Source organism: Cygnus atratus, chromosome Z, assembly GCF_013377495.2.
Source record: "Cygnus atratus isolate AKBS03 ecotype Queensland, Australia chromosome Z, CAtr_DNAZoo_HiC_assembly, whole genome shotgun sequence".
Taxonomy (NCBI): Eukaryota; Metazoa; Chordata; class Aves; order Anseriformes; family Anatidae; genus Cygnus; species Cygnus atratus.
In genome coordinates this window covers 30,199,892-30,217,957 of record NC_066396.1, presented here as the reverse complement: position 1 = coordinate 30,217,957, position 18,066 = coordinate 30,199,892, and the positions used below count along the sequence as shown (strand labels likewise).

At 34.6% G+C, this 18,066-nt stretch overlaps 1 protein-coding gene across 5 annotated transcripts in view; it reads right to left on the bottom strand.

Annotated features, from left to right (window-relative positions):
- UHRF2 (ubiquitin like with PHD and ring finger domains 2) overlaps positions 1–18,066 on the bottom strand; it is an 84,810-nt gene that overhangs the window by 7,053 nt on the left and 59,691 nt on the right. For all 5 annotated transcript variants that reach the window (XM_035567679.2, XM_035567680.2, XM_035567682.2 and 2 more), the window contains 5 exons: positions 17,149–17,335; positions 13,073–13,196; positions 12,594–12,701; positions 8,377–8,481; positions 2,041–2,147 (listed from right to left, as the gene is read on the bottom strand). In XM_035567679.2, coding sequence (XP_035423572.1) covers positions 2,041–2,147; positions 8,377–8,481; positions 12,594–12,701; positions 13,073–13,196; positions 17,149–17,335 — 631 coding nt within the window. The remainder of the gene's footprint in view (positions 1–2,040; positions 2,148–8,376; positions 8,482–12,593; positions 12,702–13,072; positions 13,197–17,148; positions 17,336–18,066) is intronic.

The window sequence follows — 18,066 nt, the reverse complement described above, 5'->3', positions numbered from 1 at the left end:
TTTTTGAGAATTAATGTCATTACATCAAGTCTACTTCCCATACCTAATTATATTTTATCAAGAAGCATAGAATCTTTTAGAATATTTTTTAACAACTGCAGAACTGCAGAAGCAGTAAGTTCCACGCTACCACGTATGATTAAAAAAAAAGGAACAAAAAGTACCTGGGTGCCAATGGTCAAGATGAAAACTCATCTAATATAGCTAAATAAAATAAATACTTCTAGATTTAATATCCTTCATTTTTAAAATTAATCTCTTCCTAGATAGTATTGAGGGAGTTAAAAAAAATACAACAAAAGGAAAACTTTCTCTATCATTCCCCACCTAACAGAAGATTTTTAGACTTTTTAAGTGCATACACAGAATTAATGAATGCAAGAAAAAATGTTATATAGAAAGAGTACATAGTAACCGTCCAAAAATCTCTAAGTAACTGAAATCTGTCACATAATACATCAATTGCCTCAGAGTAGGAGTTAAATAATAATAGACAACTCACAGACAAGCAAACCTCTTTATCCTATATGAAGACTCTCTTCTAGAAACCCAGAGAAAAGCAGTAAGAATGTCCACACCTACCAGACCAAACTGCTGCAACAAACAGTATAGCATCTCTGCTATCATCGTCTGATTTAACCTCGGATTGAAAAGCCTTCAGAATCAGACTCAAATCAAACCACATCTCAGAACAGAAGAAATAATGTGGTTCATAAACAGTAACGGTACAAATATAAAATCCACATTGTAAAGAACGGCGTGAGACAGGGATACAATGAATATTGCAAAAAATATTTCATACATAGATAGATAAATAAAAGAAGAAATATTCAGACAAGCAAAAAACAATTCTGATCATACTACATACAGTCATACCAATCTTCTGCACCAAAGTGCTTGAGAGCTTTTATCAAAATCAGTAATGGAGAGCAGCACCTTACTATACTCTGTAAATATAGCATGGAGTCTACTGCTGCAAAGCTACAAGACAAGATTTGCCTGTGGATATTTCATTTCCTAAAAGCAGAAACATGCTGACACTTAGAAGCACAGCTCTTAATTCTATTTTGAAAAAGAAGTTGCTCTATTCACTGAAAATGCTTGCAAATCTATTGCTTAAACCTTCCATCTTCCCTCCTTGTTCTTGTTCACATCACGTTCTCTCTCTCTCTCTCTCTCTCTCTTCCTCCCTCCCTCCCTCTCTCCCTTTCTCAGCATCCAAGCCAGTCTTTTCCTCTCTCTCCTTTAAACACCACCAAAAAGCTGAAAGAATCTCTCTCCATTCTACTTAACAGCAGCACATCAGATGTAAAAGGAGGCCTAGCAAACAAAAGGTCTCAGTCAATCTTAGCACTCCACAGTTGTTATGTGGTCAGCTACATAACAGACATTATGCTCTTAGAAATACAAAAGGATGGAGAACTCTTTGTTCAAGCAGTGTTTTTAAAGCACACAAAAATACTGTAAGTATATGTCTAATCTTTTTGGACATAAATGTTCTTTTTCAGGTGCCTGTTTTTTTAATAAAGCAACACTGTAGTTCATTGTTTTTCATGCAGAGCTATCATGGAAGAAAGGACTATCAAACTATGAAGGATTTCTTCTACCAGGGGAACATTCTTTTTTAACACTTAACTTTCATAGCTGACTTAACCATTTAATGTGAAACTTAAAAAAAAATAAATCAGCCTGAGAGAGTCACTTGGAATAGAAAAGTTGGAACACAAAAATGTTGACAAACTTCTCACTAACTTAGAATAGAGTCCCTTGAAGGAAACTGTAGGACAATTTCAACCAGAGACAAGGCTAGTAGCTGCATCAGTAATACAGCAGGGTACTTCATTCAGGTGCAAACGTTTCTTTAAATCAGCAAAACATAATGCTTCATAAAATGCCTCTTTGCAGCAAGAGGCACCACCATTTACAAAAGTAGCATGTACAAGAGAGAATGACTTTTGCAAAATGTTAATTTTAAATTAAAGCATTATAACACAGCTTTTTGTTTTTGGAATACTTTTTTATTTTATCTGGAAAACTTACCTATTCATGTGTGTTAACGTCTGATCAAATGAATGTTCTCCAATCCTTTTATTGCCAGAAAGATCTCTACCTCCACTCCCAGTGTAAGTGAATTCATCTCCTCGATCCTGTGCAAGAAGATTATCCTTGTTTTTAACACTCCAAATCAAAGCAATTATATATATATGTATATATAAAGGCAATTTAATTTGCTCTATATACTCAGACAAAAAATATAGTCCAAAATATGGAAAGTCATGTTTTCTATTTCAGTATCATTGTCCTACAATAGTTGTGCCAGCGCAAAGTTACTGGTCTAGATATAAAATATTCACTAGAAAATCCCTATTAAAAATATTGTCTGCCTTTAAAATTAAAATTTTACAACTTTTTAAAAAATTACCTTTAAAAACAAAGTATTTCTTAAAGAACACATTCTAGCAAGCGGTGTAGCTCTTGCTAGAGCTTTGTTTTCCATAACAAAGATAATCATTATAGAATAAATAATTTGGAGAGTCATAAATAGCTTTGAGAGATCATTTCAGTTTGTGCAAGGGGCTGAGTGATAGTAAGTCAGAGCCCTGTGTGCTTAAATACAAGGCAGGTGCTTTAATATAATAGCTCCAGCTACTCCGAACTAGTAAGAGCTTAAACTCATTTAGATTCACATTTTAAGCTGATACAACTATGTAGTATATTTCCTACATAGAATTGTATTTACACTGAGGAAGGTTGATGAAATCTTTTGCCATGTACCAAAAGAACAATCAAAAGCTACATACACATAAGTAAAGCCAGTATATTACTATTTTCTTTAGGAAGTATGTCACAGAAATTCATATTACTCCTAGCAAATTCAAGAATTTCTAGAAAGAAAAAAATATACTTAAAATGGTATTTCTTTGGAGATGCAAATTTTGTACAAATCATGAAGCAATAGTATAATAGTAAATAATAGGAAAGTAAAGTTTATATGATTTTTTTACAATAAAATTCTGAACATACTTGTATGCAGTAGTAAAATTCAGTCAATTTCTTAACACTATTAAAAGTCTGACATTATTAAGGATCCATTGCAAGACTGTTACAGATATTTCATGACTGACAACAGCAGAAAAAGAGAAAGTTAGAAAGAGAAATGCTGGTTGTACAAGGCCATAAATTAATTATAGAAATGATTTTATCTTATTCTGTGTAGGGAAAACCCAACAGAAATTCAGCTGCTGTATTAGAGTGTTTCTGTCTCAAGATTTGTCTATACATAATAACAAGCAAGTGCTATGAAGCTGAAAAAAATACTCAAAACCTAACAAAGACATCGTATAAACTCTGGTATATCCTTTCCTAAAACAGTCTACTTATCTGTGCTCAATGAATCTCCAAAAAAATAACAGAAACAGAATTGTGTTGTATAAGGACAATATATGAAACAATTTCCAAAAAATGAAAGACTGAAAAGGCAAGAACCATTTACCAAGAAAGGACAGAATAAATTGTATAGTCAGGTATCAGAGAATTGAGCTATGTTTTGTTTTGTTTTTTTTTCAATGATTGCTAATAATATCATGGCAAACAAAATGTGGAGATAGCACAAGGCTGATTGGGATAGCAATAATATGAATAGGGATGCATTTGCTTGATGAATCCAGCCCATTCAAATAGCTTATATTTTAACACTGAATAATAAGCTTGTGCAAACTTGAGAAAAACAATGATATATCAGGCAAAGATTCTGCAAACAGAATTGGAATGTTACTTTCATCTTTCTTTCATTTAAATACATACTTAATATCATAAGAATTAATTTTTATTGGTGTTCATGCAAAAAATCGACGAAGTCCTGCAAGAAACTCACAGTTTGACACAATGGCAAAACAAAAATTATGCTGATCCTTCAAAATGTTATGAAGGCTATAGACTGATGGTACTCTGTATATTACACGAATATAACTAACATCTCATTGAAAACGTATGAATGTGAGCAAGAAAGTATCTCAGCATGTTAGGCATTCACAAACTGAAAATACGGCCTACGTCCTTGACCTACAGTACTCTTATGAACAGAATGTTTCTTGGACAGCATGAAATATAAAAAAAAAGAGCTAAATGGTGTTTTACTAAGCATTGGCAACATTATTTTCCATTTTTTTAATCCACTTTAGCATCATATCAAATTTTTTCTTCAATGTTTTAGAAACAACCAGATATGCAAAGACTTTCAAATGTACTTTGAAAAAGCACAGATAAGAGTAGTATAGATGAAAGTTTCACACTCAATCATGAAAGAAGCAGACAAACAGGCACGTAAGATGACAGTGACAGTCATAGTACCAGCAGTAAGAAGGGACAAAAAGGGTCTGGTCTGTGCAACGAAGTAGGGCTTATCAGGATGTGAAAATAATTCTGAATATAATGCAGGTATAGAGGAGACAATGAAATTCAGAAAATGATACAAGAAAGGTATTTTTTGGCATTAGCACTTTGCATGACTGATAGCTAACCATACAGAATAATAGACAATGTGGACAGAAGGCTGTCACAGAATAGAAGCTGTTGTGAAAATCTGAAACACCGGGAAGAAGCAAGTCCAACAAATTTTGTCAAGTATTTCCTTAGTATCGGAGGCAGTAAGAATGGACAAATAACAATTAAGAGTGAAAAGAAAGATATTTGGTGGCTATCATATAATGAGATACTCAAACTGTCTCACATTATTTTGGAGTTCCAAGTAGGTACCAAACCAGTTGCGTCCTGAGACCTTGGAAACATGACAGCATTTGAAAACAGCAAGTTTCACAGCATCAGTCATCAGGTTTCCAGCTACATATTCAACTCAGGTGACAGACAGACTCTCAATGTAATGGCTGTAATGAACTTGTTATTTTGGATTCTCAGTAGTATAAAACAGAGCAGTGAATATCTGAAAAGAACTGTTCCCTTGGTAACATAGCACAACAGGATAATTCAGAAAATGTATATAGGACACTATGTCTCTTTTGCACCAGGGCTTACACTGGATTCAGGTGATCCAGGCAAGACCCGCAATCTCACCAATAAAGCTGCATATCACATATACATTTCTAGGTAATCTGTTACTCACAATGGTCTTTGCATATAAAACACTGACTCAAATCTGAAGCTCTTTATTGAGACTTTATTTGGATTTAAAGCAATTTAAGTATGCAGTTCACTACAATACTTGCACTGCATCTTTGCCACTGATGAACTGATTTAGTGCTTCCAGTGTGCAATGAATGCCAAGTGGAGTTTCTGAAATGCTACATCCTCATGAGAAGGTTTGGGAAAATCCAGTGGACTAAACAGCATTTATTCGTTACTGGATTATTTCAAGCAAGAGGAACAACAGCTGTACTAACATATTGGGACTGATTACCCAAACACAAGAGTAGCATAAAGATACAGATCATTCAAAATGGACAATGAACCATTTCATGTAGTCTGTAAATGCTACACCACAGGCACTGAATGGTTTTAGTATAAATAAACCAACAAACCTAAGAAACAAGTATATTTGCCCAGGGTCCCTTCTGAGTCATTAGAGAGGCTACTCTTTTTTATACTTCCAGATTATTTTACCAGATGATGCAAATGATCACTGCAGATACTGTTCTCCAACAGATACTGAATCTCACTTCCAAGATTTCACTCACAATCCTATATGCAAAAGCACTTAGAGAAGAAATAATTCTTCAGATTAAACTAAGGATACCACTTAATTAATTTACAACACTATATCAAACCAGCAGAAACATGTATCTTGAAACTTTTGAAAAGAGTAAATAAACAGCAGTTTTAAATCTGACCCAAAAAAACAATGACGCAAGCTTGGAAGAAGACAATTTTTAAACACAAAAGTGAAATTTCTTCTGCTATTTGATTTGATGAACAAGGAAGTCAAAATATTTTTATCATGAACGCTCTGATTGCACAATCATTGTTAATGTTGAATATCTAGTGTCTAAATGTTAGTCTATTCTGAAATACTTCTTAGATTTCAAATTCATGAAGAAATCTCACAATTTCTTCAGCTAATGTTCCCATTACAGTTACTAGCAAGAACAAGATTAGCAATTTTAATATATTCAAGACTCTAAAGCTAACTATTGTAGGACTGTATCTTAAATAGTTAACCCACATAATTTGTCACTAAAATCCAAGATTAAACATTTATAAGAGAGAGACTAATATGCAAACGTTTTATGGGCATGTAACTAAGAATGAGGCTAAGCTTCACATGCAAAACAATTTCACACACTTCTCATTTCATAACCTATGACTATACCCCTTCTCAATCTTGAGGGCAGATCCTTCACTGACAGAACTTATTGTTACTGAGCACTCAGAATGTCACAACTTGAGCAAAGTTGCAGACAAGTCTGGGTCTGCAGAACCATAAGTTTCCAAAGACACAGCATAAAAATGTCATGATCTAAAAGCCAGACAATGAATTCTGTTTCCTATAATATATTTTTGCAATTATTTCACTCCAACAGTGAACTGTTAATTTAAAGCCACAAGAAGGGCATTAAGATGACACATTAGCAAAGTGTGTAAATAAAGATTATAACCATATGGTAAAAGTTTCCCAAATGCATGTATTTCTCAATCTTGTGAAAACTTACACACTATGTCATACTACTGAAATTCAAGTAAGAGTCACTTCTCTTTTCTTTTCATACAATAAAGTAACAGACGATTTTATCTAAATTTTAACGTAAAAGTTTAATTGGAGGAAAGATATATTATATTTAGGACACTTATTGTATAGAATTTGATTTTTCCCTGGGTATTCTTGTAGGAGCTTAATTTCAACCTTTTTGCACAGAACAGGGGAAATAGAATTAAACTGGAAAATAAAATTTGGCATATGAAAAAAGAACTGAAAAAAAACCCTAATTCGAAAAATGCACCTGGAAAAACAATTTTTTTAAAAAAACATTTTAAACATCCTTACTTTAGAGAACTTCAAAAAAGCTGACATTCATATGAATTTTTAGGTATCACCTGCAATATTTCTCCCCAGCTATGCTTCTTCAAACTCATATATGCCACTGAGGCTATGACAGTGCCTAAGTGTCTACAAAATCACATGATCCCAACTTCACTTAGCTAAACAGGAAGAGGCATGCAAAGGATTCAAATAACTTTATTAGATATTATTAATTTAATAATGACAGTAGCAGAAATAAGGGAACATCAGTATCACTATCAAAAAGAAGAAGATAGCAGATAGAAGATCTCATCCCAAGATAGTAGTTATAACTACTGAGCAACATTGTTCCTGAGGTGTACTGGCTAAGGTTCCTAGAGTTCGGGTTAGAGTTGATTCAAAGGACATAGTAATGTACCCCAACACCAAGTACCTCCTCATATGACTTGTTCAACAAAGAGACACAGACACCTTCAGACACAACACCCTGCAGCTGCAGGTACTGTCAGCAAAGAATACATTACATTCTGAGGCTATTTCAGATGCTTGTTTCTTTCTCCAATGCCTTTGTCCTTGTGATTAGCAGCTATGCATGTTGTAAAAAAAATGGACTGCTTACTGCTTTATCCTTCACCTGATGCATGCATGATTCAAAATCCCACCTGGTGGAACCGAACTGCAGGAAGGGATGTACCTTGTGTAAACATTATTTGATTGCCGAGAACAGTAATCTATTCATAAACAAATGTTGATCAGCATCATGAGAAGAAAGTTGGAGGCAGTTAATTTTATTTAGCAACATAACTGCTTTGGTTGCTCTACTTTGACCTTACATCGAAGTAGAAATTTTTCCAGCAACTTTGGGGATGATAGCACAAGATACTGAGACTTTCCTATGAAATTCTGAAAGCACTAATCAGTAGGAATCAAGAACCTTCATAACTTCACAGAATCAGGTAACAGGTGCCTTTTATCCTTGCTTCATTAAAATAAACACATTGTATAAACAAAACCAAAGGACGAGGCATTTATCTGACTTGAAAGCAATAAAAATCATAACCAAAGAACATAAAATTACTTGCATATCATTGTCAGATTTTACATAATACTAAATTGAGACTCTGAAAGTATACTGAAATTTTACTATCCTAAATGATGTAAAATTCAGCTGCAATTTCTTGCTTGAGCATAAGCATGAGCATAAGCATTCTTTAAGAGATATTTGCTTATATATTTCTCTCCAAAGTACTAAGAACTATTGGACTTTTTATCAGTGGTAGTTATTTTTTTTCACAATTGTATTTGCACAAGCAGTAAGGCTCATATCAACAACAAACATAACCCTCTATCTTTAAAAAGATTAATGTATTAGAACAGCAAAATCATTGCTTGGATAAATGACATACCACTTCATCCTCAAATCCTCCAGCTAAGACAAGTGAGTAAGCTCCATCATTACTGCGTCCATGGATTCCACCCACATGTGGTCTGTGAACACCTGCTTCGCTCACCTGGTAACAGAAAAAGGACAGTTTCTAACATCTTTTTCAACCAAACAGCTATCTATAATAACTTTTAACAGTGAACTTTCTGCTTAAAAAATTGTATAGGGGTGTCTATGTAAATAGTTAATGTACAACTACCATCAAAGGTGAGAATTCCACCTGTTTTTAAGGAAGAAGAGCCAAAATAATGATATCTAAAAAAGGGAAGGACAATGTAGGACAGTTGTGACACCAGAAGATGTAAATGTACACTTTCTTCTTTGGGAACATTTTCCACGATTCTTTCCATGAGCAGTATTTAAGACTGTATATATTGCTATACCCCATTTGATAAAATTTTGTATTTGTTAACTATGGAAGATCACAGTGACCTGTGTAAAGATCACTCTGTCAGGTACCACTAAACTAACATGCTATTACTCTGTGATCAACTCAGAGGAATACTATGGCACAGCCTAATGAAACAGAAGTCACTGAATCAAAGTGCAGATCACAAACTAGTTCTCCAACCAGGATAACTCTCAGATAATGAACGTGCAACTTAGCTGCAACCACACCACTCAAGAGCTGCTGTTGTAGCATAAACCTGCAACATCATTAGTCTGCTGGGATGTATCTCCCACAAAAATTAATATATTAACCAGATTTTTGCTGCTTGTTCCAAACTACCAAATTATATTTAAAAATTAACAAGAATAAACAAGAGATGACATATTAAATTCTGTACTTTCTCACTACATGATGTCAAAAATATTATTAATAGAATTAAGGTTCCCAGCATAAAAACAATTAGGATCGTTCTTCATACCTTCTTATACTCCTTCAAACCTAGGCTTTGTCTGTTCTTCTGATTCTGCCTCTCCCACTCCTGTACCCCTTTTTCCATCCTATACTTTTAAGCAACTTCCATAAAAGTTTACGCTCTTTTGCTATAGTCTTGTACTTTCAAAATACTACAATACATCAAATCAAAGGTCCAGCTGGCAAAGAAAAAAAAAAAAAAGCTGTCTCTAACAACAGACAAGAGTGGACAGCTGTGCACAGTATGAAAACTCTGTAAGGATACAATGATCCTTCCTTGTACAATTTCTCAGCAAACAGCTGTCTAGGGCTCCAACTTCCTAAATTACTTAGAACTTTTTGAACCCATAGTACTCAAGAGAAAAAAGAGTTCACAATAGTGCTGCTTGTCTTATGAACTAGAACTAGCTTGTTCCTTTTGAATCAGTCACCTGATACTTTTTTTTATTTTGATGACCCCTTTTCTGCATTACAGAAGTATGTATACAGATTGTTCCTTAATCATGCTTTTCATTCTGTACTTCATTTTACAGACTTCAACCCCACACCATCTTTTTAATCCTCTTCCATAATGAAAAGTATTTTCACTTGAATTAAAACTATCCCATTCCTTTAATCATCCTGATTGTTGTTCATAATAATATCTACTATTTTCCTAGCCCTTCCTTTCAGAATATTTTAACTCCTGATTTACTTTTTTGATCACTACTGGACATTAAGAGAGCATATTTTCAAAACTAGCTGTTAAGAGATCTTCCTAAATAGTAATGAAAAGAGTAAGTAACTGAAAGCCCATTACAATTCATATAAAGTTAGAAATGTTCCCAACCCCAGGTTTACTATCCACAACGACTTAGGACTCTCACCTAACTTTATCAGCTATTTACCAATTTTTCCAGACCATTTATGTGCATGCTGAATAAAAAGGCCCCACTATTGCACTCCTCTTTCCTGCTGTATTAAACATCCTTTCATTCATTCCTCCCTCCCTTCTTTCATTTCCAGGACTCATCAATTAAATTTAGGTTTCTGGTAGGTGACTCAACCCAAAGATGAATTCTGGTAAGTAATTCATGCCAAAGATGCTCTTCAGGTGCTCTCTCCAGAAGAAATACTTAGTCAATTTTCTTCTAGGGAAAAGAGAGTTTGTGTCATGAAAAACTACACAAATCAAAAATAAAGAATCTAAAGTCTCTAAATTCTCATAGATCTGCTTAAGAGAAACCCATTTCTCATACAGAAGACCAGTTATATGAGAAACAAAAGTGTAATTTAAGTGGCCATGTAGAAAAGTTTTTTTGTTTTTTTTTTTTTTTTAGTGAAATGTTTCATTTGTACCAAAAATTAAATTGTTAGGTATAAATGGTAATTGCCTTTTGTTGTCTATTCCACACACATACGCACACACATATATATACACAAAATCATGATTCTTTGCTTAATTTTCTTACAAAAGCAGCTCTGTAATTCTGTTCCTTTTCCTACCAGCGCAAGAAAGATCAGAAAACTATCAGCTTTTGTGTCACCAATGGAGTTCCTAAGAAAAAGGCGAACTTGCAACTTTAATTACTTCTGAAGCCATGAAAAAACTTTATTTGGAGATTTTGAGTTTGCATAGGTGACTTCAGAAACTTCTCTTAATTGGTGATTTTAGAAACTTCTCTTATTTATGAAACTATGCTTAATCTGGAAGCCAATAAAAATATAACTATTTTAATTCCTTCCAAAAAAGTTCTTCAAGCACAGGAGAGGTCAGCAAAATATCCTGAAGAATCGAAATGGAATTTTCCTCTTAACTAAGTAGTTGTGTGTTAAAATCACTGGGATAATGAACAGCATGATTTCACAATGCAAAATTAATTTGCTTATAATCTGGTATTGACAGTAGCACTCATGATATACACCAGTGTGCCAGTGTGAGAAAGAGTAAGTTTAGCTTTTAACTGCCTCATTGTGATTTCTACCAATGAGAGAAACTGAAAACTGTTGCTATATAGAAAATGTCTGCTGCAAACCATATCAGCCTTAAAAATTGCACACTCTCCCAAATCCAGAATTCTTCAGACAGTAGTGAAGACACCACCATCGGATGAAATCTTCCTGTTAAGTATTTGCTTCTATCATTTGAATAATAAAACATCTATCTTCTTCTCATAAGAAAGCAGGTGATAAAAAGTTCAGAGAGCTAATCAGAAAAGGCTTCTGATTCTTGTTATGCCCATGTTTAAGCACAGAAGAAAAAAATGTTTCTATTCTTCTGCATGTGAAGGAAAACACTCAGTTACCAACTATCACACATGTAGGAGACAAATAATTAACTGATTTTGAAAATAAATAAGTATCCATTTCCCTGACACAAACAACAAAAAATCAAAAAATAGAACAAAAATCAGGGAGATCAGATAAGATCAGGGAAAACAAAGAAAGTTTGCATTTTCTTGGACACTTCATAGTACTGGCATAAAAAAAAGCTATCCCATCATTCCAGCTTTTTAAAAAGCTTACATATATATATATAAAAAACATACATATATATATAAATTTTATGTATATATTCATAAAGTGCCTATCACCATATTGATAAGCATTCTGCCCCTCTATATATCGGCACAGTACTGTATAACCAAAATATGAAATGGACTGGGAAAAATAAATTCCCTTCTAGCCCAGATGGGATGATATTTCACCCAGTTTTTTCTTTTTTTTTTTTTTTTTTTTTTTTTTTACTAATCTAGTTTACTTCAGAACCTAACAAATATTTGGAACAGAAAATGAGACAGTGCAAGAAGTAGCAAATGCTGAACGGACAGCTCATTTTATTAGTAGTACAGGCTTATGCTGTTTTAAGATGTTCACCTGCTTAAAAGAATAGTTGGATGTCAGTTATGCATGACCAAAAAACCCAGCAGTTAGTCAACTTATAGTGATATCATCTACTGTTTTTGAAATCCACAGTCTACATTTCTTTAGTGGGATGACCAGTTCACGTGAAGGAGAATTCAGAAAACACTTGACTCTATTCACTAAGTATCCCACTTAGAATTTTAACATGTGAAATTTGTTTATCCTCATTACAACAGACTTCTATTTAAAAATAATTCAATTTTTTTAAAAACACTACTTATTAGCTGTATTATAAAATCTGTATGCTTCTATTTCATTACCGTTGGCATCACTTCCAGTATCATACTGTATGTGCTTTATCTTGTCCAGGTGAAAATGAAAATTATCAATCTAAATTTACATTAGTGTCCAACACATTTATTATTATTCATGTTTACTTCAACTACAGCTAATACTGAAGCAACATACCATACCTGAACTCTGAATTTCCAAGTTGTCCCAACGGGAACACCAGGAATAGGTCCATAATGATTTGAAGGAACAATGGTGCATTCCTTAGTGCGACCAACACAGGCCATGCCCTAAAAACACAGAATGAATTAATGTTATAATATTGAAGACTACTTGCAAAATCAGATACAGATGTCAGGAAATCTAGTCATTATAAAAAATACATACTTTAAAATGCATTAACAATCGTTAAAGAAATGTTTTAAGTAATGTGTGTTCATGGTTTTTGGGGGGAGATTGGGAGTTGGGTTTTTCGCTTTTACCTCTAGTCACCTTAATTCTTCTACTGCTTTAACTGTCAGTAGATAGTGGGCAGGATTCATTGTCTCATAGTCTGTGCAACCCAGTACTGAATTTTGTGTAGTGCGTATAGAAGTATAATTACAGATGTAGCACATACATGAACAATCAGAGTAATAGCTATTTCTAAAACACACTCTACCTTGCCCCAGTCTCTCTGGCTTTCAGTACTGGCAGATGGCATCTTTGCTTTCTTTTTACTCTGTTTGAGCTTTTCTCCAGCCTTTACAACTTCATTAGAATCATTTTTGCAGGAAGGACAATACCTAAAAAAACGGTTTTAGTAAATTCTCAATTACTTCATAATAATGGCAATACATTTCCTGTAGCCAAAATAGTGTCAACTGGTTTATCTTGACTGAATATTTAAAGCTAGCAAATATATACCAGTCTCAAGCAGCTGAAGCCTACAGTTGAAAAAAAAAAATGAACCCAACATGAACAAATGCTGACAACTTTAAAATAGGGCATTTCAGTTTTTTTGAAGGTAGAGTGTTAGAGGCAAAACATTTTGCTATTCTTTCTCACATGATGTGTGAGACGTCCCCATGTGTCCTGTATTCTCTCTTCATTCTGTCCTCTTTCGTTCAGACCATGTAAAGGAGAAGATAGCCGAGATTAGAGTATGCTGCTAACCAGTGCTCGTGGTTTGTTTGTATGTCCTGCCCACTCTACCCTTATTTTCTGCATCTACTGCACTAAATTTCACTGCAGACAGCTGAATGTGAAACAGAGCCAAGACACCATGTAATATGGGTAGACAGACAGACACACACACATGCACACACACATTCATTAATCCTACCCCACAATGCCTAAGGCACTTGGAACACAGCACTGGGACTCATTCCAGATAACACAAAGCCAGCCTGATAGGAAAGAAGGAGATAGCAGTACGCTGTGACTGCAGCAGAGAGAGAAGGGAGGTACACTGGCCATTTTACTGCTTCTAAAAACACTTTCATCCCACTACAGGAATGCTAATGCAAAGGTAATTAATTGTCCATGTTTCTGGCTCCCATGGGTTAAGTTTGGCCCACAAGCTGCTAATGGAAGACGCCTGATCTAAAATAACATTGATAACTTAATTTAGATTACTACCACTACTGCGACTACTACTACTGCTGTTTTGGATTGATGACCTTATTTGGTTATGAACAGAAGATTTAATGATTAATGTCCACAGAAACAGATTTCACTATGCCAGTAAAGGTGATGAACCATTAAGACAATGAAGTTACATTGATAATAAGAAATGAAAAATAATACAAGATGTTGAATTTGTCTAGCACTAAGACTTTGGACGATATTACTACAGTTGTTTGGAAAAAAGAGTATGCAATGGCCACCTACAAAGAAGGAAGATGATAAAATGCAAGTTCACAAGGTGAATTTAACAATGGCATTCTCTGCTTTTTGATAGCATAACCATATTATCCTAATAGCTTTTAATGTAAGCTTCTCATAGAATATTAAATACTGTTTAGCATATAGAAGGGCCTCATCTCTGCAAGAGAACCTTATTATCATTTCCCAAACTGCAAGTTTATCCCCTGCAGGGAGTTTGCCAAATCTTTCCACTTCCAAAACAAGCAAGATCTAGCAAGATGTTAAGGATCACACAGCCATTACCCTTTGCTCCTATGTAAGAAGGGAGAATGCAGACCTCCTCTTTGCTAGGAGATACTGCTTTGCCCAGCGTAACTGAGCTACTTCTACATACAATCAACCATTAAGACTGCAGAGGGCTGGTATTACTAAGTATCTCAAAATAACTATTATAGAGCCATCTCCATAACAGTACCTCTTCCACCCAATGATTTCATCCACAGATGCAACTATATATTTACTTGAATAAACAGATCTTAAGGCTCGCATTGTTACACAGCAGACAAAAACAAGTTAAAATGCTTGACAGCCTTTTTGCAAGACATTTTATATGAATATTATGAATATGTTTTTTATATTATATGAATTAACCTTCTACTACTTGTGGAAATTCATAATCATTTTGTGAGGAATGCAAGTAGAAGGGTCTAAACTTGTATGTAACCCATGACCTGAGAGACTATAAAGGCCATATTTTCAGCCAATTCAATTTTTCTGTGGTTGCCTACAGAACACCACATTTCCTGTAAGGAGGGAAACCATCTTATGGATCTATGCTATGCAGTTATGGTCATGCTATTGGAAGAGGGTAGGGATATCTTAGAAGTAATTCCAACACTTTGAAAAAATTTGCATTCTTCAAACTTTCTTTGTAGCTCTCTGAAATAGAAGTAGAATAACTCCTAAGAACATCTTCTTAGAAGTTTTTGAAAAAGAATGGGTGCCAGTAAAGATTAGTAATAACTAATCTGAAAAATCATCTGAGGCACCCAGCAGGCCAAGATAATCTTAGCACGCTAACTAAATCAAAGAGACACTGGTGGCTGGTGAGATTTCAATATTAGTATCCTAACACGCCTATCAAACTTGCTGTGTATTTGAGGATACAGAAGAAACTAGAGAAAATAAATAGTTCTCAGATTAGAACAAAGGATTTTGTGACTTTGTGTTTAGAGGGTCACTGACTTGCAGCATATTTATTTTCTTTATGAGAAATTTAACTGTGATTAATACTGGAAAATAAATGAATTTTACTGTTGCTGGAGTACTGGATTTTGGGAGTAAGTAACTGAAGAAGAATGGATGGACTGAACAGATGTATACTTCCAGCCAGGTGGTCTCAATGAACATTCTGAATGAAGGAAGTCAAAAAAGGCCTTCTATATCCAAAGGTCAAGCACTATGAAGTAAAAATACTGTATAAGGACTGCAGTCAATAACAAACCATTTATGTGTTGAGAATGGTTTCCAACATGACATCAACTCACTAATGCTGGCAATTAGTAGGAAGCAAGAAGATGCCATATACAGCAAGAACAATCTGCCCTGACACTAGAAAACTTAGGGATAGTTATGACTAGTATGATGCGTAATAAACATTGCTGAATAAACACTGTCATTTTGCACATGGAAGAAGTGGAAGGCACAGAGGCAATATTGAAATAAATGCTATTCTTAATTTCAACTACCACTCCAAAAAGAGTGGATACAATGCTTCTCAATGCAGAAATTTCATAGGACAAAGAAAAAACAGTAGCCTCAGTATTGCTGCTGAGAAATACCTATCACTGTTAATCTCTCAATTGCTTAATCACACATTGGCATAAATATAGAAGGAGCTCAGAAAAAAATTGATGCCACAAAGAACAGGCACAGCATTAGTGACTTACCAATACACAAACTTACTTTGCATGTGGCATCCACTACAGTATAGTGGATTGAGTTATTTATTTCCAAAGAATGTTAAAACTTCCACAGCAATGGATTTTTTTTTTATTTGAAGTGTACCGTTCCACAAAAATTAATCACAAGGCCCAAAGATATTCCATAAAATGTATTCATAGACATCTTAGACATTAACTGATGTCTACATAATGGAAAACTTCACTTGAATGAAGTTCTGTTTATTACTCATTTATAAAGGATTAGCATCTCATGTAAGTCACAGGCAGGTTATAAATATGAACAGTGTAAACTGTAGATAGCTAATAAAGACAAAAAATGGCACAGCGCCCAAGATAACTTACTGGGCTGCTAGTGGTTCCATGCAGACTCACTTCAAAATACAGTTACCTTGATTTGACAATGTGAGTTAGCTTGGTTTTCCTGCTGGCAGAACCAGGAACAGTAAAAAGGAGAACAGCAAGCTGGTGGATCTCGCACAGCAGGAGATATGAAAGGGGTAGAGGCAACCAGAAGACATGGGAAGGTCTCAGGGCCAGCAATAGCGGCAGAGGATGAAGTGAAAGAGAAAGGTGAGGGAGTGTTGTTCAAGCAGTGGAGCTTGAATGAAATTAAGAGACAAGGGAACAACCACTGTAAGTAAATATAATCAGATCAGGCAATGTCCTAATGATCACAGTGAATAAAATGAACATACCAGTTTTTGAAATTATGTAATGATCATTAAAGCTTACTACTAATCCTTTATGAATGATTTAAAAGAATTATCGTGACAGAAAACATAATGGTTTACATTAAGTGGACAGATGAATAACACACCAGAATTACAAAAATTCTTCAGTCGTGTCTCTTATGAGGTACAAATAACAAAGAGGTACCTTGTGCAGAATGGTAATATAGATAAGTAAATCATCCTTGTATATTTACCAGTCCTCATCTTCTGGTATCTTGCTTAAAGGAGGGTTCAGGCAGTATATATGATAAGCCATATTACATTCATCACACAGGAGTTGCATGTGAGCATCCTGTTTTCCACCACACAAATAACATGAACAAAAACGGCATTCCTTATCTGGATCAGCCCTACAGTGCTTGCACTCAGGGCCACTTTTTCCTGTCAAAAACAAAGAAAAAGTCAAATGCCATGTATCTTAGAAAACTGCATTACTCTATCAACAGGAAACAATTCTTTCTGCACATGAACACTGTCCTCTTGAAATTTATTTATTTTTTTTCCACCACAGTAACTTTTATTTGACTACCTAGGCCAACGGGATTTTTTGTTGTATAAACCAGCAGCGTCTCTTATTTTCTCCTCACCAGCCCACTGTGCCTCACTGCCTCCAACATGACACCAGCATACTCTGCCTACAGATGAAGCCTTGAACAATCATTAGTTGGAGTCTTCTTAAATTCAGCCATGAAAAAATCCCAGTTGGTAACAGTCAAATGCAGACAGAACTACAATCTAGAACAGCTCTCTTCCCCTTAAAATTAAATTTACAGTTGCATAAAAGAATTAATAGTCTAAGATCATAGTCCACCTCAAAATCACCAGTTTTTCAGAGCAGCAGTTTAGTTTACACACAAAGAAACACTAGCTTTCTGGTTTAGCTCACTTGGAAATTTGGACTAAATGAACACTGCTATGAAAAAAAAAAAAAGACAAAAAAAAACATTGGCATTGGTTCCCAAATCATTCAGTAGCCTAAAATAAATATGAAAGAGCAGAATATAGCAGAATTAAGACTTACAGGAAAAATGTTAGAAACAACTGGGAAGTCCAGAGGAATGAGAGAAGACTTCAGAAGAGAACTTGATCACTGCTCAAATAATTCCTTCATT